Source organism: Bos mutus, chromosome 21 (assembly GCF_027580195.1).
Source record: "Bos mutus isolate GX-2022 chromosome 21, NWIPB_WYAK_1.1, whole genome shotgun sequence".
Taxonomy (NCBI): Eukaryota; Metazoa; Chordata; class Mammalia; order Artiodactyla; family Bovidae; genus Bos; species Bos mutus.
Window position 1 is genome coordinate 4935192 of NC_091637.1, and position 21889 is coordinate 4957080.

At 49.3% G+C, this 21889-nt stretch overlaps 2 protein-coding genes across 3 annotated transcripts in view; both read right to left on the reverse strand.

The window, feature by feature from the left end:
• The window catches only part of LRRK1 (leucine rich repeat kinase 1), a 135103-nt gene extending 124983 nt beyond the window's left edge, over window positions 1–10120 (reverse strand). Inside the window, 2 exon segments of the mRNA XM_005888961.3 lie at window positions 4092–4344; window positions 9644–10120. Of these exon segments, the coding sequence (XP_005889023.2) occupies window positions 4092–4191 (100 nt within the window). The 5' untranslated portion in view covers window positions 4192–4344; window positions 9644–10120.
• Window positions 10121–13952: 3832 nt separating this feature from the next.
• The window catches only part of ALDH1A3 (aldehyde dehydrogenase 1 family member A3), a 40692-nt gene continuing 32755 nt past the window's right edge, over window positions 13953–21889 (reverse strand). For both annotated transcript variants that reach the window (XM_070358137.1, XM_070358136.1), the window contains 2 exons: window positions 21411–21485; window positions 13953–14509 (listed from right to left, as the gene is read on the reverse strand). In XM_070358137.1, the coding sequence (XP_070214238.1) occupies window positions 14437–14509; window positions 21411–21485 (148 nt within the window). In that variant the 3' untranslated portion in view covers window positions 13953–14436. The remainder of the gene's footprint in view (window positions 14510–21410; window positions 21486–21889) is intronic.

The following is a 21889-nucleotide window of genomic DNA, read 5'->3' on the forward strand; positions in this document are numbered from 1 at the left end:
CCCTCACTCACTGTCCTCACTCACTGCCCTCAGTCACTGCCCTCAGGCACTGTCCTCACTCACTGCCCTTACTCACGGGCCCTTACTCACTGTCCTCACTCACTGCCCTCATTCACGGCCCTCAGGCACTGCCCTCACTCACTGTCCTCACTCACAGCCCTCACTCACTGTCCTCACTCACTGTCCTCACGCACTGCCCTCAGGCACTGCCCTCACGCACTGCCCTCAGTCACTGCCCTCATGCACTGCCCTCAGGCACTGCCCTCACTGACTGCCCTCAGGCACCGCCCTCACTCACTGCCCTCACTCACTGTCCTCACGCACTGCCCTCAGGCACTGTCCTCACTCACTGTCCTTACTCACTGTCCTCACTCACTGCCCTCACTCACTGCCCTCAGGCACTGCCCTCACTCACTGCCCTCAGGCACTGTCCTCACTCACTGCCCTCACTCACTACCCTCAGGCACTGCCCTCAGGCACTGTCCTCAGGCACTGTCCTCACTCACTGCCCTCAGGCACTGCCCTCACTCACTGTCCTCACTCACTGCCCTCACGCACTGCCCTCACTGACCGCCCTCAGGCACTGCCCTCACTCACTGTCCTCAGGCACTGTCCTCACTCACTGCCCTCACTCACTGCCCTCAGGCACTGTCCTCAGGCACTGTCCTCAGGCACTGTCCTCACTCACTGCCCTCAGGCACTGCCCTCATTCACTGTCCTCACTCACTGCCCTCACGCACTGCCCTCACTGACCGCCCTCAGGCACTGCCCTCACTGACCGCCCTCAGGCACTGCCCTCACTCACTGCCCTCAGGCACTGTCTTCACTCACTGCCCTCAGGCACTGCCCTCAGTCACTGCCCTCAGGCCAGCTGAGTGGTAGAGGAGGAGGCCAGGAGGGGCCCCACGCCTGATGGCCAAGCCACAGAAGCAGCCTGTTGCCAGTGGAACAGGGCACATTTCTTCCCCCTGGGTCCTGGGGCAGGGCCTCCACACAGCTTTTCAGCTGCCTGCCATTATGGGACCTTTTGACTCTTGGAGAATGGACATGCATTTGTCCTTCATAATTCCCACAATGCTGAGCCGTAGGAGAGAATTTTCCAGTGTATTTTAGGTCACTTTGCTCTCTTCTTCAACTCTATGGCTTACGTGTTTTGTTCGCTGCATAAACACATCCCTCAGCACCAGGGTTCACAAGACCTGGGTCCCCACTGTGGGACCCCCCAGTGTAGGCATGAGAACAGCACCAGGACAGGATGCACAATTTCCAACAGGCTGGTCAAACCTTGCGCGTGTCCTGAAGCCCATCCGAACTGGGGCGTCCTCAGTGGAGCCCTGAGATTCCACTGGCGAACCGCGCCCTGAGGAGAGAAGACTTTTCTGGGCCTGCTCTGTGCTGCTCGGGGATCATAGCAGTCGTGGAGGGGGGGCCACGGCCATGAGGGAGGGGGACCATGGCAGTCAGAGGCAGGGGGCCATGGAGGTCAGAGAGGGGGACCACGACGGTCTGGGAGGGGGGACCACAGCAGTCAGAGAGGAGGGGCCACGGAGGTCAGAGAGGGAGACCATGGCGATCGGGGGGCGGGGGACCACAGTGGTCGGGGAGGGGGGGCCATGGCGGTCTGGGAGGGGGGACCACAGCGGTCAGAGAGGGGGGCTATGGAGGTCAGAGAGGGGGACCATGGCGATCGGCAGGGGGGACCACAGTGGTCGGGGAGGGGGGGCCATGGCAGTCTGGGAGGGGGGACCACGGTGGTCAGAGAGGGGGGCTACGGAGGTCTGAGAGGGAGACCATGGCGGTCTGGGAGGGGGGACCATGGCGGTCAGAGAGGGGGGCCACGAAGGTCAGAGAGGGGGACCACGGCGGTCTGGGAGGGGGGACCCTGGCGGTCAGAGAGGGGGGCCACGAAGGTCAGAGAGGGGGACCACGGTGGTCTGGGAGGGGGACCCTGGCGGTCTGGGAGGGAGGGCCACAGCGGTCGGGGAAGGAGGGCCACGGAAGTCAGAGAGGGGGACTATGGTGGTCTGGGAGGGGGGACCATGGCAGTCAAAGAGGGGGGCCATGGAGGTCAGAGAGGGGGCCCACGGCGGTCCGGGAGTGGGGCCCAGCCGTAGGAGCAGCACAGTTCAGACCCAGACCTCAAGGGAGAGAAACAGGGGCTGGGAGTATCAACCTTTGGCCTCTTGGTGTGCACGAACACTTTCTGGACATCACCCACCTCAGGCCCCGAGGCAAGGCCGGTTCCTCTCTGTCCCAGGTCCCCAGGACCTCTGTGAGTCAATTAGATCCCTGGGCACCTTGGAAAAGCCAAGGTCTCAGCCTTGCCACTTCGTTGGTGGACCGTTGGCATGGCCTGCGAGCCTGTTAGAGACACTTGTTAGAGACGGGGGTGTCCCACAGCCAGGGGATGAGAATCTACAGCTCACCAAGGTCCTCAGGGGACTGGAGTATACACCGCACTGTGAGAAAAGCCACGCCAACGCGCTGAGCCGAATCATCCAGACCAGGTGCTTCTCACCCCCAGCTGCACATCAGGATCGCCGCGGTGGGGAGGCAAGAACTTTTCAAAACTCCCACGCCTGTACCTCCCCACAGGACGCCGCTCCAGGGGGGCTGGGCGGGCAGTTCCAGGCTCTGCCCAGCGTTTCTGGGGCCAGGGTAGAGATGTGCTTACTCAGACCACCGACTTGTGCCCAGGATGAGGATGGGGCAGAGTCCCTGCTGGGGCTTTCTCAGATGACACAGTCACCCACCCAACGAGCCACAAAGGGACCCAAAGTCCCTGCCCCAGCCCCATTCCTCAGGATTGCTGAGGGGAGAAGATGGGATACTGAGGGACTGCTGAGGGAGCCTGGAGAGAAGCTCTACCCCAATCAGGACTAGCATGCCACAGACAGGGGACCTTGATCTCATGGTAGTAAGGCAGGGCCTTCCTAACAAGCAACTGAAAAAAGTCAAACATCTGAAAAACACACACACACGCACACACAAAACTTTTCAAAAGATGCTAGTCAAACACTCTGGGAACATTTAGTGCTGGACAATGTCAAGAAGCAAATTCTTTTCTCATTTCATAATCTAATTTATGTGTAAAAAAAACCTTGCAGAAACACCACCTTAGTCAGACTTTGGGCATTTTCGATGGAGAAAAATTACTCCAGTAACTGAACATAATGTCTGCGGAGTCAGGTATCACACTGAATCACTAACTTGACGGAGGTGCAAACATACAGGTCTTCTCAAAGCCCGTAGGACGGCCCGCAGGACGGCCTACACTTTGACGATTAAGGGTTAAGGAAGGTTCAATTGGCGGTTCTGCCCATTCCAAGTTGTTGACATCGACCAAGTTTCTACATCTCTCTTACTCTCATGTTCCTCAGGTATAAAATGGGGATACAAGTACCATTTATAAGTTGCTGTGAGGATTAAACAAGGTTATTTCCTAAGGCACTGAAACCAGTGCCTGGTATGTACTTAGGGTTTAACAAATATTTATTGTTAACAATATCAATACTATACTATTAAGGATAAAAGTGACGCATCTCTGGTGGACAACCCAGCAATACATAAAGAGGCTTAAAAATCTTCAAACCTAATTGTCCTGCTTCTGTAGATCAATCTTAAAGAAATAATCTCAAAACCATGTATAAAAAGGTGGACATGGAATGATTTAGGTCTGAGTCAGCAACTAGAAGAAACCCAAATGCCCCAAAACATCCAGCAGGAGAGTAAGAATTAGGTCAATCATTTCACACATTTTTCTACTTCTTTTTTCTTTTTTCAATTTTTTGTGTAATAAACATGTAGTAGATTTATACTGAGAACACAAAACCAAATCCCCATTTCAAAAAATCCTTTTAACCAGTACGAAATGATGCCTTGATTCTTAAGATCCACATACATTTTAAGTCCACGTAAATTTTGTCCCATGACATCTTCAATGTGTAGAATTTAAGTGAGACTCCCACAATATGTTTTATAATGAAAAACTGCACAACTCATCAAATAACTGGCACTTTACGTGTTTTGGTTGAGAACCCCTGGTTTGTGCACAGAGCATGCAAAGCAGACACGACCAGCCCTGCCCGTACCGTTCTCCTGGGTCTCCATGGCGCGTCCTGGACACACAGCTGACCCTGCTGGCCCCACACACCAGTACATGCTGGGTGGTAGCCGAGACATTCCAGCCATCAACCCTCAGGGTAGCTGCTCTCCCAAGTCAGTTCCGCCGTGGTCACAGCCGCCGCTGCTGCTGCCCGAGGGGTAGACTAGGTCATGGCTTAGAGTCCAGGGTGGAACATATCACAGACCCACCGTCATGGCTGAGCAGAAAACTGTCTTCTCCTGATGGTGAAAAAACATCAAGTCAGAAGGCTTTTCTTAACTATCAAGTCCCTTCCCGAACCCTTGCACAAACACTTATATTTACAAGGCCATGGCAATGTGCACTGGTCATCTCCCTCCCCCATTTTTGCAACACTTCTCTTTAGATTCCATCTCTCGAGCCACCGCGGGTCACATGTGGGCAGTGAAGAGACAGAGCTCTCCCACCACACCTGGCAGCTGGGCTTCTGTCTGCCTGAGAAGAGTTCAGAAACCCCAGACAATCGCAGAACACCTACTGTTAAGGGCTCAATCACTGTTACATCAACACGCACTCACTGTCACCAGCAAAGGGACACTGAGACAGTGAAATGAGGTTCCTGCCTTCGGGGTTTTCACCCTCCAGTTGGGGTGAGGCAGACGCACGTCAACAGAGCCAAGGCTTCCCTTTGCCCAGAACAGACCCTTCCAGAAGCCTGGAACTAGGGACATAATGACAAAGCGGTAAGCAGGCAACAGTCCCAAAGAGAAGGGTCTGGAAGGCGCTGGCTATGAAGCCAAGTGAGAGTGAGTCCTGGGGGGTGGCGGAAAGGACCCCCCATGTTCCACCAGTCCCCACCACCCTGGGGGTATCTGGCAACGTCCAGAGGCATGTTCGGTTGTTATAATGCGGGGTGGGAGTGCTTACAGGCATTTAGCAGGTAGCAGCCCGGAGGGACACTGCTGAACATCCTGCAACACACAGGGCAGCCATCCACAGCTGAGAAGTACCCAGAGAAATTCTGAGTTGGATTAAGACACATCTCCTAAGACTAAGGAGTCTGTGAAGAGGCAAGACACTGCTCTCACATGCGGGGCTCCCACTGAGCTTGGGGTCCCTGACACGACAACCCAGCCTGCTGATTAAATGACCAGAAGCACCGGAGGGCAAGATCCAGGCCCGGCTCTGCAGGACCTGGGGTGAGCTGCACGGTGGGAAGGGATGACCACATGAAACGCATGTGTCCCACTCAGCACTCCCATGGAGTCTATAGTACAGATATAAAAAGTATGGTGTCATCAGCAGCTATTCTCTGAGACAGACAACTCTGAAATGGAGGGTGATGGTAAAGCCCCCCACACACAAAAAATAAACAAGGTAATATATATGATGCCTAAGACAATATCATCTATTAAAAACAGACATGCACCCTCCTCCCCAGGCAACCCTTCAGCATTGGTGTGAGATTTCTACCAAGGTCAAGTTTCTGAAGTCACTTTTCACAGAACTGGAGATGGTTCTTCCTTGCAACAATAATAATGGTAGAACTGGGAAGCCAGCAGGGTCTCCTACCTGCCCTCTGATTAACAAGCTCAGAAGGAGACTTCTCTGGCAGTCCAGCGGTTAAGACTCCATGCTTTCAATGCAGGGGGCATGGGTTCGACCCCTGGTTGGGGAACTTAGACCCCACATGCTATATGGCTGAAAATTAAAAAAAAACAAGCTCCAAAAATCGAGGGCCAACCCACTGTTGCCCCAGTAAACAGGTTCTAGAAGGTAGGCACTGAACAAGCTGTGGAACAAGGCTGTGAGAGCACCAGAGTTCTCGCATCTTAGGGCCTGAAAAAATCAGGCCCCTGGCCCAGGTGATCTGTATTCTTACAAGCAGGGAGAGGTGGGGCTGGGAAAGCCCCAACCAGAGGCCTTGCCCTGAGGCTTCTGTGCGCCTGCATCTTCTTGAGCTAGAGAGCAAAAGGTTCAGAGAAACCATGACTGGGGAAATCTATGTTTGAAGTCTGGGAGCCTGAAAAGTCCAAGAAGGAAAGAAGGAACACAATTTTGGAGACAATCAAAGCTTTATAAAATGCAAAACCTGATCAGGAAAATCAACTTGAGAGGTGACAAGGAGAAGCAGCAAAACAGAATACCTGTTCTAAAACAGAAGCTCCAAATCACACAGCAATGTCAGAAACCAAAGTGTCCAGCTATTACCTGCTTTCAAGCACCTCTCAAAATCAGCTACCAACTATACCCAACAACACCTCAAAAATCCAAAAGCTAGATGTTTCTTCTGAATCAGAAATATCTTACCATATAACGTTTTTAAGTTAAAAACGTCTTAAGAATATTTTAGGCCAATCCTCGCCCAGCCGTTTTGTTCCCCTTTTTATTTTCAGTTTCCTTTTGAAAATCATTTTACCAATGGAGGATTTTGCGACTGGAGCAATTTTTCAATTGTAACTTGGTTTTTGGTTTAGACTTTAGGGTAGCAGTCTTAAAATGAAGTAACTCAAGTTTTGCCCTGTATTTGCCCTCTAACAGATCTTAGCTTCTTCCTGCTTCTTTTGGGTTCAGATCAATGAAACAAATAATGGTTTCAAGCTACATGTTTTCTTTTCATAATAGTATATATATCCTAAAGAGGGCTTCAAGAAGTGTCCTGCAATAATAATTATTTTAATAATTAAAAAAATCTCATCAAAGATGAAAAAGAAAAAAAGGAACCTGATATTCCTTCTACAAATATTTTTATTGGGTCCTTTTCATAGGGAGTGAGCTTCAACAGTTAATGAAACTTACCATTGGTGAGGAAGACACTGTTAAGTACTTACTATACACTTTCTGCCACGGAAGGAACATCCTGACTCTGCTCACTTGTCGTTTTAAGAAGTTTGAAGAGGGCCGTCAGTGCCAAAGAGCAGGAAGACACTTGTAAGTGAAGCACGTTAGAAACATACTTATCATCCAGCTCTTTTTTGAATCAAAAGCCTAGTTGAGATGGTTGGCACATCTCTGAGACACCCTTTTGACACTGTTGGCATCCCTTGACGAATTTTGGCTTGCCTACGAAATGTGTTTAATGTATTTGTGGACATCAAAATATTACAGAGCTACAAATTGGAGAAATGTGTACTTCTCAATCCCAGATGAGAACAGAAGCCCTTCAAGAGCCTAAGCCACGAACAAGCTAAGGCTGTCAATTCACCACTCAGTCTTTCTACTTGTATGTGTTTGGTGCCTCCCGGACAGCTCTGGGAGTAAAGGAGAAGCAGTGAGCAAGGTAGGTAGGGTCTCTGACACCTGGAGCAGCAGAAGAGACCTCCAGGAGGAATTAAAGGAGTAATTAAACAGATAAAGTAGGAACACAGACAGTGGTAACTAAAAAGAAGCACACAGACGGATGAGAGAATGAGGCTGGGTTTGGAGAGGGTGACAGCGTGAGCCAGGGGGTCTGAGATGGCAGAGGCCAGATCAACTGGGGGATGTGAGGGGAAGGAGGTCTTTGGGATTTCATGCCAAGCATAAGAGGAAACTATTGAGGATTCCGAGTAGAGGACTGACACTCTCTAATTTACCTTTTTAAACAATAAATTACTCCGGCTATACTCCGGTTCCCAAATAGAGAATGGGGGAGAGGAGAGCTGCAATTGTAGGAAAGAGATGCTGGCGAGGGAGAAGGGGCTGGACCTGAACACTACCTTTGAGAGGCCGACTCAACAGTCCTTGCCAATAACTGAACTCAAGGGATGAGGACACGGGAGGGAAGACAGCTCCCAGGTTTTTATGTCTCAGGGTTTCATCTGAGTCTACTAGGGCCGATCCCTGAGGTGTGGAAGCCTGCAGAGGGAGAGGTTTGGCAGGCCCACAAACCTTCTGTAGGGACAAACTGGGTGTGAGGTTTGTATGTTTTCAATTTAATTTTTTATTCTTTTAGGACATTCACAAGGATAACTAAATCAGACCACAAAAGAAGTTGAATTTAGCATTTTTCAAAATCGTGCATATTCTAGTTGCCCCTTTAAGTGAAGTCGCTCAGTTGTGTCCTACTCTTTGCGACCCCGTGGACTGTAGCCTACCAGGCTCCTCCATCCTTGGGATTCTCCAGGCAAGAACACTGGATTGGGTTGCCATCTGCCCCTTTAACGCCCAGGCAATCTGGATACAATGGGAGTGAATGGCAAACTCTAAAGACAGTGCATTTGGTGAAAAGCTCGCTAAACACGTAACTGCACGCTCTATTTCCTTACATCTCCGATGCTTGTGGGAGAAAAACTCCCCGGCTTCTCAAGGTGGACGGGCAGGGTGAGCGGACCGCAGAGATCCCAGAGCCTCTGTCGCCACCGTCCCCCTGGGGTCCCCGGCCTTCCCCGGCCGCGATCGCACTCATCCCTCGCGGCCCCGCCGCAGAAGGTCGCCCTCAGAGGCCGCCGGGAGACGGCGGGTTCCATCCCGGACTCGGCGGGGGGCGACGGCGCCCGGGCGCCCCGCGCCGCCAGGCCGTCCCGGGCCGCGCCCCCGCGCCGCCCTGCACTCACACTCACCCCGCGCACACGCGCGCCCGCGCGGCCGCTCCCGCTCGAAGGCAGGGGCTTCTCTAAGGGCGGAGGAATCGTGTGGACGCCTCGGCGCCTCTTCCTTTTGTGGCTTTCGCCCGCTCCCCCGGCCCGGGCTCCGGCCTGCGGGGTCGGGGTGCCCCGCCCGGGCGTCCCCCCCAAACACTCCAGCCCGAGGGCGCGGCGGGAGACGCAGGGCCTGTGCGCCGGAGAAGGCGGGGGAGACGCTTCCCGCGCGGGGCCTGGGCGGCGGGGCCGGGACTCCGCGCCGGCCGCGGCGGGGCAGCGCTTACCTGCGGGCGGTGGCGGCGGGCAGGGCCGCGGGCGCCTGGGGCGCGGGCTGCGCGGGACCGGGAGGACGGCGGCGCTCGGGGCCGGGCCACCCCTCTGCCCTCCTCCGCGGAGGCTCCGGCCGCGCGCCGGGGGCCGGGCCGGGCCAGACTCACTTCCTCAATCCTGAGCGGGGCGGGCGGCGCGCGGGGCGCGCGGGGCGAGGGGCGGCCGCCGAGAGGCCTCCGCAGAGCGCGCGCGGGAAGCCCCTGCGCTCGCCCGCCGGCTTCCCTCACCGAGACCCCGGAGGCCACGGGGTTCGCAGGCGCCCCCAGCGCCGGTCTCCTCCAGGTCTGGGTCCCCTGCCCTCCGGCAGGGCAGTCTCAGCGGCGAGCTGAGCAGCCCAGCTTTCCCTGCCCCTCTGTTCCGCTCAGCAGCGAGATCCGCTGGTGAACTCCGGACTCGTCTATGGAGGCAGTAAATACTCAAAAGACAGGAATATTCGTTTGTGTACAACTCTTCATACAGCAGACTAGACGTATGAAATGTAAAACTTCAATAGTTTGCAAACCTCACCCCTTCCACCACATGGATTTACTGAGTTATGGTTACAGACAAAGATATCACTGGTGAATCATTTTAAATTGTCTGGATTTATTTTGGGGGTGGCAGTGGTAGATAAACCTGCTGGAGTGTAGGCAATTTATATTTCAACCTAATAAAAAGATGTACCTACAAGTAAGGCCATTATCCAAAGACAGATCATAATGACGTACGTCCAGGCGGGCGGGCAGGCTTTAGACTGGGCTCCACGTGCCCACCTGGGAAAGAGAAGACTTCTTCGGAAAAAGCGGATGGTTCTGCATCCTGGCGGGACCTGCGCGCCCCAGGTTCCTCCCGTGTACGGCTATGACTGGAACATTCCCAGGGTTTAATCCCAAGGCTCAGAGACAAATCGCCAGCACCCTCACTGCCATTTCACAAAAGCCGGACAGCAGCAGCCAGCTCCCGCCTCCACGACCTCGCAGACACTCTGAGCGGTCACCACGGACGAGTTACTTGGGTCCCTGTTCGAAGAGGGGACCACGGGGCAGCTGAGTTTTGCGCCCAAGAGGCTGCCCCGCCGGCTCTCCCGCACCACACACCCCTCCAAAAGGAAGGGTGCAGTTCTGCAATCCTGCCTTCACCACCGCGGTTCTAATTCCAGTAAGCAAAAGGCGGCGATATGGGCGCTACCGAAAAGTCCCTAATAATTTGCAAGGCGTGGCGTCCACGGTGCCGAGTGAGCCTGGCGATAGCGGCGCGGCGCCCACCCCCACCCCGAGGTGCCCGGTCCTGCCATCTAGCGGGACCGCAAGGAAGCGCGCGCCGGGTGACCGGCAGACCAGAGGGCAGACGCGGCCCACGGAGGGAGGACAAGCCAGTTTTAAATGAGCTTGCCATCCGCTTAGAAATGTGTCCAAGGTAGAAAGAACTTGTCACATGGGTGGCCTGTTTCGAGCTAGTTGTATCCCAGCATTTAACCTTATCCTTGGCATGCGTTACTTACAGGTTTGCATGAGGCGATTGTTACAGGTCAGTTAAGATTTCTTTATGCTTCTTAACCCCCACTGACCAACGTCTCATGTTGGAATGCTGGTAAAGAATCCACCTGCAGCGCAGGATTCCCGAGTTCTATCCCTGGGTGGGGAAGATCCCCTGGAGAAGGGAACGGCTACCCACTCCAGTATTCTGGCCTGGAGAAAACGAGTCGGACAGGACTGAGTGACTTTCACTTTCACTTTCTAAGTTTTATCCTAAGTAATGGAGGCAGGGAGGGGTTTCCCTGGTGACTCAGACGGTAAAGAATCCGCCTGCAATGCAGGAGACCTGGGTTCCATTGCTGGGTTGGGAAGATCCCCTGGAGAAGGGAGCAGCTACCCACCCCAGTATTCTGGCCTGGAGAATTCCATGGACTATACAGTCCATGCGGTTGCAAAGAGTCGGTCAGGACCAAGCGACTTTCACTTTCACGGTAGGGTCAATTGGAAGCTACCTCCCTGAGCTACCCTTTCTGCCTTCTGAAGGTGTGGTAGTTTCTTTTTTTTTTAATTGGAGGATAATTGCTTTACAACATTGGGTTGGTTTCTGCCACACACCAACATGAATCAGCTGTATACACACACACATCCCCTCCCTCCGATCTCCCAGCCATTCCCACCCCTCTAGGTTGTCACAGACCAAAGGGTCTGAGCTTCCTGCGTCATATAGCAAATTCCCACTGGCTATTCATTTTACGTATGTGAAGTATATGTTTCAATGCTACTCTCAATTCTCTCCTCTTCCAGCTGTGTCCGCAAGTCTGTTCTCTATGCGTCTCCACTGCTGCCCTACAAACAGGTTCATCAGCACCATACTTTTTGTTGTCGTTCAGTCTCTCAGTTGTGTCTGAATCTTTGTGAGCCCATGGACTGCAGCACAGCAAGCTTTCCCATCCTTCACCATCTTCCAGAGTCTGCTCAAACTCATGCCCATCGAGTTGGTGATGCCATCCAACCATCTCATCCTCTGTCGTCCCCTTCTCCTCCTGCCTTCAACCTTGCCCAGCATCCTTCCCACCATCCTTCTAGACTTCATATATATGCATTGATATGTATTTGTTTTTCTCTTTCTGACTTACTTCACTCTGTATAATAGGCCCTCAGTTTCTAGTCACCTCCCTTCAGCTGGGTATTCAGTTTCCACTGATATTTCTTCTGGGACACTTTAAAAATGTCCCTTATTATCAACCTTCAAGCTCAAGACAGGCTAGGAGCAAGAACTTCAAAAGGGCTCAGCCTGCCATTGGGAGAAGCTTGGGTGTTTCAAAGGGTCCACTTTTAGAGAATGTGCCAACTTACTGTCCCCACCCCAAAAGGCACTGTACACACACATGCACACACACACACCACAGCCACAGTGTATGTCCTCAGAATGGTTCCTGTCATGGTAGTGACAAACAAAGGAAATGCTGTTTTCCTTGAATTTCCTGCTCACATTTTGGTTGGGAAATGGAAGGTTTCTAAATGCATTCAAACATACACAAGGGCATAAATTAAGATGGATCTTATCCAAGGCTCCCTCAAGTTTTCTCTGAAGGGGTGGAACTTCGCCTCTACATGACCGAAATGAAATGGACTCAAAACGAGAGGCATGGTTGAACACGGTGGACCTAACCAAGTACAGAAATATTCTTCCTCTAACCTCAGTGTCAGTGTACGACTCAGTGATTGAGGCTTACTGGTCTGAAGCCTTAGAAACTCTGGATAATTTAAACACAAACACAGAGATCCTCATAGAAAAAAGTGACAAAAATGAATGCTTGCGCACACAGTTGCAGGATACAGTGTTTCCCTAAGTCCCCAAGCAATCTTCCCCACATTTTCCACACTCACATCCTCATCGCTTTATGATAAAAAGGGACTCAGTAAGCTCAAATGACAGCTTTAACTTCACCAACTAAGATGCAGAGCCTTTGAGGCCAAGCTTGCTGCCTCATCCACCCCCAAAACCATAAAAGTGAGTTTCACACTCAAGTCCTTAAACACAGGACTTGATTGTTGAGCAAATGTAATTTTATCCTTAAGTGATTGAAACCACTTTATTGTAAGTCACTTTGTACCAAAGTTCTAAGGAAGAGAAAGGTCAGTCACAGAATTAAAAGGGTCTTCTGGTCTTTAAATGAAAAAACATAGTTTTTTTTTCAAATATCTGATTTTATTTTATAGTTATTGCATCGTTGGACACAATCTGCAATTAGGGTCAGAATTCCCAGGCCAATAGATTTTTTAAAACCATACCACAGGAGTAAACCTTAAAAGAACTGGAGTCTAATACTAGATAGATTTCCATTTCTAAATACAGTATATTACAGAAGGTTAAATACATCACCTCTGTTTACTTACAACTATAAAAAGATACATTAACTCTACCAATTATAAATAATGTAGCATCATATTAAAGGCATTATTGTACAATGAAAGAATAAGAACCCTCTAATGTATTACTATCAAGGTTAATGTCTTTAGTTACTTGAGATAAAATCCTGAAAATTCAGCATATGAAGTCAAATCCTGATTTAACAAGTTACTGGTAGTCTAAGTGATGTGTTGTTAATTGATTGAGAGAAGGTGAATTGCATATTGCATATTTCCAACAGGAATGATAACCTCACTTCACATAAGACTTTCTCTATACATAACACTGGTTTTGACATAGACCTCCATTTTATTATTCTCCCCCCCAACTTAATTCTCAAACATAACTTAATTCTCAAACATAAGCACCATTAGAAAAGTACAAGTTAGTAATAGTAAAAGTATCTGAATAACACAATTGCAGTTTGGTTTTGTTTTTTTAAAGCTCCGTGGGACACGTTCAGTTTTCCAAGCGGAAACTTGGAATTGCACATCCTTCGGGTACACAAAGAGGAAGAGAACACTTTTCAACCTGTCAGTGCAGTGCTTAAGCCACTCTAGTAGCAGACCCAGTTCCTCCCTGAAGTTCAGATGTTCTTTGTTAATTATCACTAATTAATATCAAAACAGGACTTCAAAAAACCAGAGCTGTATTACAACAGCAGTCTTTTCAATTGTGTATGTCTTATTCATCTAAAATGTTGATAACCCAACTGGAGAAAAGGAAAACTATATAGGGTTATCATAAATCAATGCAAGTGGTAGAAATGCCTAACTGGGAAAAGCACATTATGGCTTTAATTAGTAAAATCTGGGACTTAATGATCCTAGAATCTGTACTGTCAGAGCACTGGGTCTTTAGCAGTGATGGGGACATTTGCGACATTTCCTGCCTTGATTAAGGTAGACCATGACATGCGTTAGATAAGCTCTTACAGTTGTTGATTTGGTCATATTCCAAAGGCTGTATTGGTTTTAAGCTGAGTCCCATGGTCAATGTCAAGATGCAGTCCTTGAAGACCATTCATACCAGGGCCTTCATGACCCTTCCATGGTACTTGCTTCCCCAAAGTCCCCCACATCAGATCCTCCCAACCTTGTTTTTTAAAAAAAAAATTTTTTTTAAACTTAGTGCTATTCCTTCCTACTGAGTAGTCGGTGGGGCTTGTTCTGTGGGCAGGTAATCATGAGGAACCCGCAGGTAGAGTCCTGTTTGCAGAACGTACAGGGAATTTTTTTTCCAAATCCTTACTGGAGTTAGAGTCCACAGAACATTTTAAAGTGATGGCTCGATACTTCAAATACCACTTCCTGTTGACAGTGCCCTGAACCTCCTCACCGTCCCAAGGATCTGGGGGAAAGCAGAAAACAGAGATGGCCCTTAGTCCCACCCCAGGCAGGACTGCAATTTCACACACAGCATTTCTGTCAATAAAGAGGAATGTAAGAGGAAAACAAAAATCGTTCAAATCCAGCAGATTTAAAGTCTCCAGAAGAAACTATCCCAGGAAGGTCAGAATGTAGATTTTTCTTCAGTAAGTTTGATCAGCCACATTCAGTTGTCAGATGTTTGAAGAAGGAACCTGCTTCTCCTTCAGGAATCCTTGTCATCAAGTTTGATGGTGACAGTTTTCACTTCTGTGTATTCAGCCAGCGCATATTCACCTCTGTGATCACAGAAAAGAGTGAGATATAAAATGGCACTTAGCCACTCTGCATGAACTTCGTTCTAATGCTTCAAAGGCGAGTACTCTGTTGGGCAGTCTGGAGTCTGAGCAAAAGGCCAAAAAATGAGGATTTAATAGAGTCTAAGGGCTGTAAGACCATCAGTAAGTTTAAGTATCTGGATGCGTAACTGAAGGTTAAATGCCAAGTTTTGTGTGTGCGTGTGTGTGTGTGTGTGTGTGTGTGATGCTTTTGAAATATTCAGGACTAAGGATTTGCCTTCAAAGGATGAAGGGGATTTAAAACAAAGTGATGAATTCCCTGGATGGGCAGTGGGGGAGGGGGGCAAGAAGAGAGCCTGTGTGGTGAGGGATGGGCAAGCTGAGGAGTAGATGGATAACTTCTGCAGATTTATAACTTCTGTGGGCAATTTGGAGCTGCTGGAAGAGACAAGAGAGACAGAGGCCCAAAGCTATTGACTGGGCTGTGGCCAGAGCATCAGTGAGAGGCAGGGCTAGGAAGGACCTGGAGCTGGTCTTGAGGAGCACAGCTGGGGACCAGCTGTGAGAAGAATGAGGCCCGGGCAGGGACACGGACGTTAGCAGAGTGGACACGAGGGAGTCCACGGCCTCTGAGTCCATGTTTCTGATATGTGTCCCTTCCTGAAGTCCTGCAGAGCCCAGTAACCCGACTCAGGCTCCATGAATCATGCTTAGGGCCCCTTCCAAGAATTGAGAGGTGGCTTTGGATCAATTTAAAAGTCTCTGCAACCCTTGCTCTGCCATTATGTAAATAAGAATGTGTACCTGTTTAGGAAAAGAGGTAGCTGTTGAGGGGGCTACTGAGTCTCTGCCGCTAGAAACATGCAAGACAGAATCCCATCTCTTCCCTTAAACCAATGCTTTTCAAAGTGTGGCTCCCTGACCAGCAGATCAGCCTCACCTCAGAACTTGCTAGAAATGCAGAGGTTCAGGCCCCCCAGGCCTTCTGTGGGAAGCAGAATAATGCCCGCCTCAAGGTGTCCTCATCACAAGTCACTGAAGCTTCGAACATATCATATGATGAAGGGGAATTAGGGTTGCAGACAGAATTAAAATTGCTAGTTAGCTGACTTTAAAATAGGGAGTGTATCCTGAATTATCTGGGTGGACCCAGAGTAATCACAAGGACCCTTGAAGAAGGAAGAGGGAGACAGAAGAGATTCAGAGGACAGTGAAACTACAGAACAGCTTAGAGAAATGCAACGCCACTGGCTTTGAAATGAAGGAAGGGGCTGCCAGCCAAGGAATATGGGAGGGAGGCCCTGGAAGCTGGAGAAGGCAAGGAAATAGATTCTTTCCCTAGAGTCTCCAGGAAGGAATGTAGCCCTGCAGACATCTTGATTTTAGCTAAGGGAGAGCATGTCAGATTTTCAGCCTTCAGGGCCGTAAGATAATAAATTCATGTTGTTTAAGCTCCAAATTTTGTGATTATTTATTATAGCAGCAATAGAAAATTAATACATCTATTGAACCTAGGAGTGGGACCCAGAAATCTGTGTTTTAACAGCCAGAGGATTAACAAGTCATTGGGTTCTGATGCAGCTCAAGTTGGATAACTACAGCCTTGGATCTATGCTGTCTAGGCAAGTTTTTTGTCTTCACTGAGCCTCAATATTATCATCTGTAAAATGGGAATACCATCACCTCCTTATAGTTAGAATTGATTCAAATAGAACAAATTTGCCTACTATGTGCTAGGTAAAAAGTAAATGGTAGAAAGGAATATTATTATTTTATTGCTAATGTGTCATTGAGATTCTTTGGTAGTGTCCTAAAACCAAATTCAAGGACCCATGATAATGGGTGAATTATTTTTTAATTCTTTTCTAAACACAATAAAACATAGAAGCCATATATAGAATGTTAAATCCAACTTTTACAGAGCAGAAAACTCCATTAAAAGCCCAAAGGCAAATTATAAACTGGAAAAAATTACATTTACAACACTGTGAGAAACAAGAGTGCTGTTTACCTTAAAGCACAAAGAAGTCTTACAAACCAATTTTTTTAAAAAATGGAAAAATCAACAAAAGATATGCAGTCAGTCTGCAGAAAAAAAAATAAAGATTACCAATAGGTGTAATTAAGGTGCTCAATCCCTTACCATTAAAGAAATGCAAACCAAAAGAGTGAGGGGCCTATTTTTCCTATGCTGGATACCTGATTTGGGGAATTTCTTCTGAAAACAATTTCCCACAAGTGCATAAGGACTGATGCACAGGAAGAATATCAGCAGGTTTGAGGCAGCAAAACTCCTTGGAAAAGCACCAAAGTTAGTCATGGGAGCCCACCAATGAAAAAGACAGCATAGCCAAAGCATATTCATAACAGCACAAGTATTTTCCTCTCAAATAATTTGAAAACAGAAAAAAGCCATGCACGTTTACATCCATTGTATGCATAGAAAACGTACAAAACCTTGAAATATGATAGATCTGATAGAGTGCCGGATGAACTATGGACGGACGTTCATGACATTGTACAGGAGACAGGGACTGAGACCATCCCCATGGAAAAGAAATGCAAAAAAGCAAAATGGCTGTCTGAGGAAGCCTTACAAATAGCTGTGAAAAGAAGAGAAGCAAAAAGCAAAAGAGAAAAGGAAAGATACACCCATTTGAATGCAGAGTTCCAAAGAACAGCATGGAGAGATAAGAAAGCCTTCCTCAGCGATCAATGCAAAGAAATAGAGGAAAACAATAGAATGGGAAAGACTAGAGATCTCTTCAAGAAAATCAGAGATACCAAGGGAACATTTCATGCAAAGATGGGCTCGATAAAGGACAGAAATGGTATGGACCTAACAGAAGCAGAAGATATTAAGAAGAGGTGGCAAGAATACACAGAAGAACTATACAAGAAAGATCATAATGACCCAGATAACCATGATGGTCTGATCACTCACCTAGAGCTAGACATCCTGGAATGCAAAGCAAAGTGGGCCTTAGGAAGCATCACTATGAACAAAGCTAGTGGAGGTGATAGAATTCCAATTGAGCTATTTCAAATCCTGAAAGATGATGCTGTGAAAGTGCTGCACTCAATATGCCAGCAAATTGGGAAAACTCAGCAGTGGCCACAGGACTGGAAAAGGTCAGTTTCATTCCAATCCCAAAGAAAGGCAATGCCAAAGAATGCTCAAACTACCACACTATTGCACTCATCTCACATGCTAGTAAAGTAATGCTTAAAATTCTCTGAGCCAGGCTTCAGCAATACATGAACCATGAAATTCCAGATGTTCAAGCTGGTTTTAGAAAAGGCAGAGGAACCAGAGATAAGATTGCCAACATCTGCTGGATCATTGAAAAAGCAAGAGAGTTCCAAAAAAACCCCATCTATTTCTGCTTTATTGACTATGCCAAAGCCTTTGACTGTGTGGATCACAATAAACTGTGGAAAATTCTGAAAGAGATAGGAATACCAGACCATGTGACCTGCCTCTTGAGAAACCTATATGCAGGTCAGGAAGCAACAGTTAGAACTGGACATGGAACAACAAACTGATTCCAAATAGGAAAAGGAGTACATCAAGGCTATATATTGTCACCCTGCTTATTTAACTTATATGCAGAGTACATCATGAGAAATGCTGGGCTGGAGGAAGCAAAAGCTGGAATCAAGATTGCCGGGAGAAATATCAATAACCTCAGATATGCAGATGACACCACCCTTATGACAGAAAGTGAAGAAGAACTAAAGAGCCTCTTGATGAAAGTGAAAGAGGAGAGTGAAAAAGTTGGCTTAAAGCTCAACATTCAAAAAACTAAGATCATGGCATCTGGTCCCATCACTTCATGGCAGATAGATGGGGAAACAGTGGCTGACTGTAGTTTCTGGGGCTCCAAAATCAGATGGTGACTGCAGCCATGAAATTAAAAGACTCTTATTCTTTGGAAGGAAAGTTATGACCAACCTAGACAGCATATTAAAAAGCAGAGACGTTATTTTGTCAACAAAGGTCCGTCTAGTCAAGGCTATGGTTTTTCCAGTGGTCATGTATGGATGTGAGAGTTGGACTATAAAGAAAGCTGAGCACAGAATTGATGCTTTTGAACTGTGGTGTTGGAGAAGACTCTTGAGAGTCCCTCGGACTGCAAGGAGATCCAACCAGTGCATCCTAAAGGAGGTCAGTCCTGGGTGTTCATTGGAAGGACTGATGTTGAAGCTGAAACCAGTATTTTGGCCACCTGATGCAAAGAGCTGACTCATTTGAAAAGACCCTGATGTTGGGAAAGATTGAGGGCAGGAGGAGAAGGGGACGACAGAGGATGAGATGGTTGGATGGCATCACCGACTCAATGGACATGAGTTTGGGTGGACTCCGGGAGTTGGTGATGGACAGGGAGGCCTGGCGTGCTGCGATTCATGGGGTTGCAAAGAGTCGGACACGACTGAGTGACTGAACTGAACGGAACCTAGTGTTACAGTGTAAAAATCAAAGTAGTGAATTTGTCAGCTTCATAAAGAAAAGCAAACCAAGTGATGGAATCATGCTGAACCAGCACATAACGAGTAAGTCCAATATGAAATCACTCCTGTACGAGGAAGTGCAGGAACCACTTCATTCTTTTTATTCCTGCACTCACTGTAAAAGGAAGTGCAGGAACCACTTCATTCTTTTTATTCCTGCACTCACTGCCCTGCTCAAGTTTTTGTCACTTTTATTTGACCCACTGTGGCATTTCCTAAACTGCTTCTCACCCAGTTTTGACCACTTGGGGCTCTAGACCATCCATAAGCCCAGTCTTTCTGCCACTGGACCTCACCAGAACACTGGGGCGCTGGTACTGCTGATTATAGAGTTCACCACTGTGTGCTCAGCACCCAGCATGTGCCCGGGGCATCAAAGGTACTCAGTAAATATATGCCAGTGAACAAAGAATGAATGCACAAAAGAAACACAATGGATGATGGAACAGTGGTTACTTCTAACAAACGAGATTGAGGGTCAAGGGAGGGGAGCCCTGACTTTCCACATGTCTCTACAGTGTGGAGTTTTTTTCCCTTACTGTATCGTAAAGCTAAACAAAGAACTAAGAAAAACAGCCAGGAGGAGGAGAAACTGCAGGCTTCATTCCCAGATCTGCACAGGGGGAGACGTGAGGGGCCCGTGGGTGGCCAGCGGACAGCCTGCCGAGCCAGGAGTCTGGGGGCGGGGAAAACCGTGGAATCCACCACATGGGGCTCCACATGGAAAAGGGGAACTTACTGCAATGTGAAGACATTAATTAGAGACAACTGAAAGTGGGGATTGGTTTTTGAGCCAGTTTCCGGGCTCCCTGTGGATTATGTAAAAGTACATTGTCAAAAGCTTTGGGAAAAATATATGCCAAGGGTCAAAAAAAACCAGACATCCACAAAAGTCCCCGTTGCAGCTAATCAGCAGGGTGATACATGGACTGGGTGCAGCAGACACCGGGCCTGTCCCGCAGCGGACAGGCAGAACCACGGAGGAGGCGGGGATGCAGGCCAGGAAAGCAGGGAGAGGACACCGGGCCTGTCCTGCAGTGGACAGGCAGAACCACGGAGGAGGGGGGAGATGCAGGCCAGGAAAGCAGGGAGAGGACAGAGGGTAGGAGTCAGCTGCCTAGGATCAGGTGGGGCCCACACACCCTTCCTGCAGCTCTGACACCCAAGGACACCTGCTCTGGGGACTGAAGTTTCTGCTGCGGGTGGAGGCTGTGCCTAGCCCCTAGAGGAGGCCTTGGGGGCTGCTGGCTGAGGCTTCAGCACAGAGGAGACAGATAAGGGGAGCCCAGGGAAACAAGGCTTTGCAGTGTGTGGGGTTTAAGAGTTCACCCTCAGGGGCTTCCCTGGTGGTTCAGGGATAGAAAGAAGCCACCTGTCAAGGCAGGAGGCATAGGTTGCTTCCCCGGTCTGGGAAGATCCCACATGCCACAGAGCAACCGAGCCCAATGACACACTATTGAGCCTGTGCTCTAGAACCTTAATTACCGAAGGGCGTGCCCCGGAGCCTCATGCCCAAAGGAAGCCACTGCAGTCAGAAGCCGCACAGCACAACGAAGAGCAGCTCCCGCCAGCCGCTGCTAGAGAAAAGGCCATGCAGCAGTGAAGACCCATCACAGCTAATGAATAAGTGAGTACACAAATTAATAAAAAAAGAGTCCAGTCCCAGCTTTGTCACTTACTGGCAGTGTGACCTGGGAAGGCACAGGACTTCCCTGAGTTTTCTCATCTGAAAATAGGGATGGCAGCAGTACCCACCTGCGATGGACTGCACGTGTGTGTCTGCCTGAAATTTGCCGGCCCTTCATGTGAAGAAATCAGGAGGTGGGGCCTTTTTATCTTGGGCCTGACACGTTAGACCACAGCCTAGGCCGATGGGGCACGGCCTCCCAAAGGGCAAGACAGAAGGAAACCATGGAGAAGCGCGCAGTGTGACAGGCTGCTCTCAGCGTGCTGCAGGACCCCTCCAGGGAAATGCCCGAGACCCCAGGGTCTGTCCTGAGACCTTGCTAGTGGGCAGGAGGGCCACATCCTGACCACGGAGAGTGCCCATCTTCCCTGCCGCGGGCTTTCCCAGCCCTGCCCTGTCCTCATGCAGAGGTTCAAGCACCTGCTGCTGCACAGCTCCAATGGGCTGGGTGCTGGGGGTTGCTGAGGCTGGGGGTCAGTCCTGGGGCAGGACGGTGCAGGTGGGGCAGGGAGAGAGGGGCAGAAGACAGGGGGTCAGCCCAGCCCAGAGGGAAAGGACCACCAGCCTGCGGGTACAGCTGACCCAGGCTGGCACACACGAGCACAGGGCAGGGCTCTGGACCAAGCACCCGCAACTACCCTGGGGATCTAGTGAGTCTTCCATCTGCCCTGCGGACAGGCGTGCAGTGATGAGAACACTTACAGTTCTCTGCCGTTCCCTGACATTTTGAAGCCACCAAACGGAGCCTGTGCATAGATGGCATTGTAGCAGTTGATCCTGGAAAGAGAACAGAGAGACGCTCGTGGTCACCGGGAGAGGACTGGGCGGGCCCTTGAGTGCTGTGGGCACTAGGTGCCAGGTGCAGAGCATTGCCGAAGCGATGGTCTGTGTCCAGGTTTTATACCAGGAAAGTTGTGTTTTCAATCTCTGCCTTCTTGCTCTCACCACCAGAAACTAAAGTTTGAATATTGTTAAGTATAAATCTCTCACGGGGGTAGGAAGGAAATGACAAGGGGAGAAAAAGAAGCGAATTTTGCTGAGGGAATAAGAATCAGCTCTGAAAAGAGACAGGATTCATTTCAAAGTTCTCCTGCTTCTTGGCCTCCAATTCACATTTATCTTCTAAGATTATCTTTAAAATGAGGATAGTGTCATCAGCAGATGAAAGAGAGACTTTCATC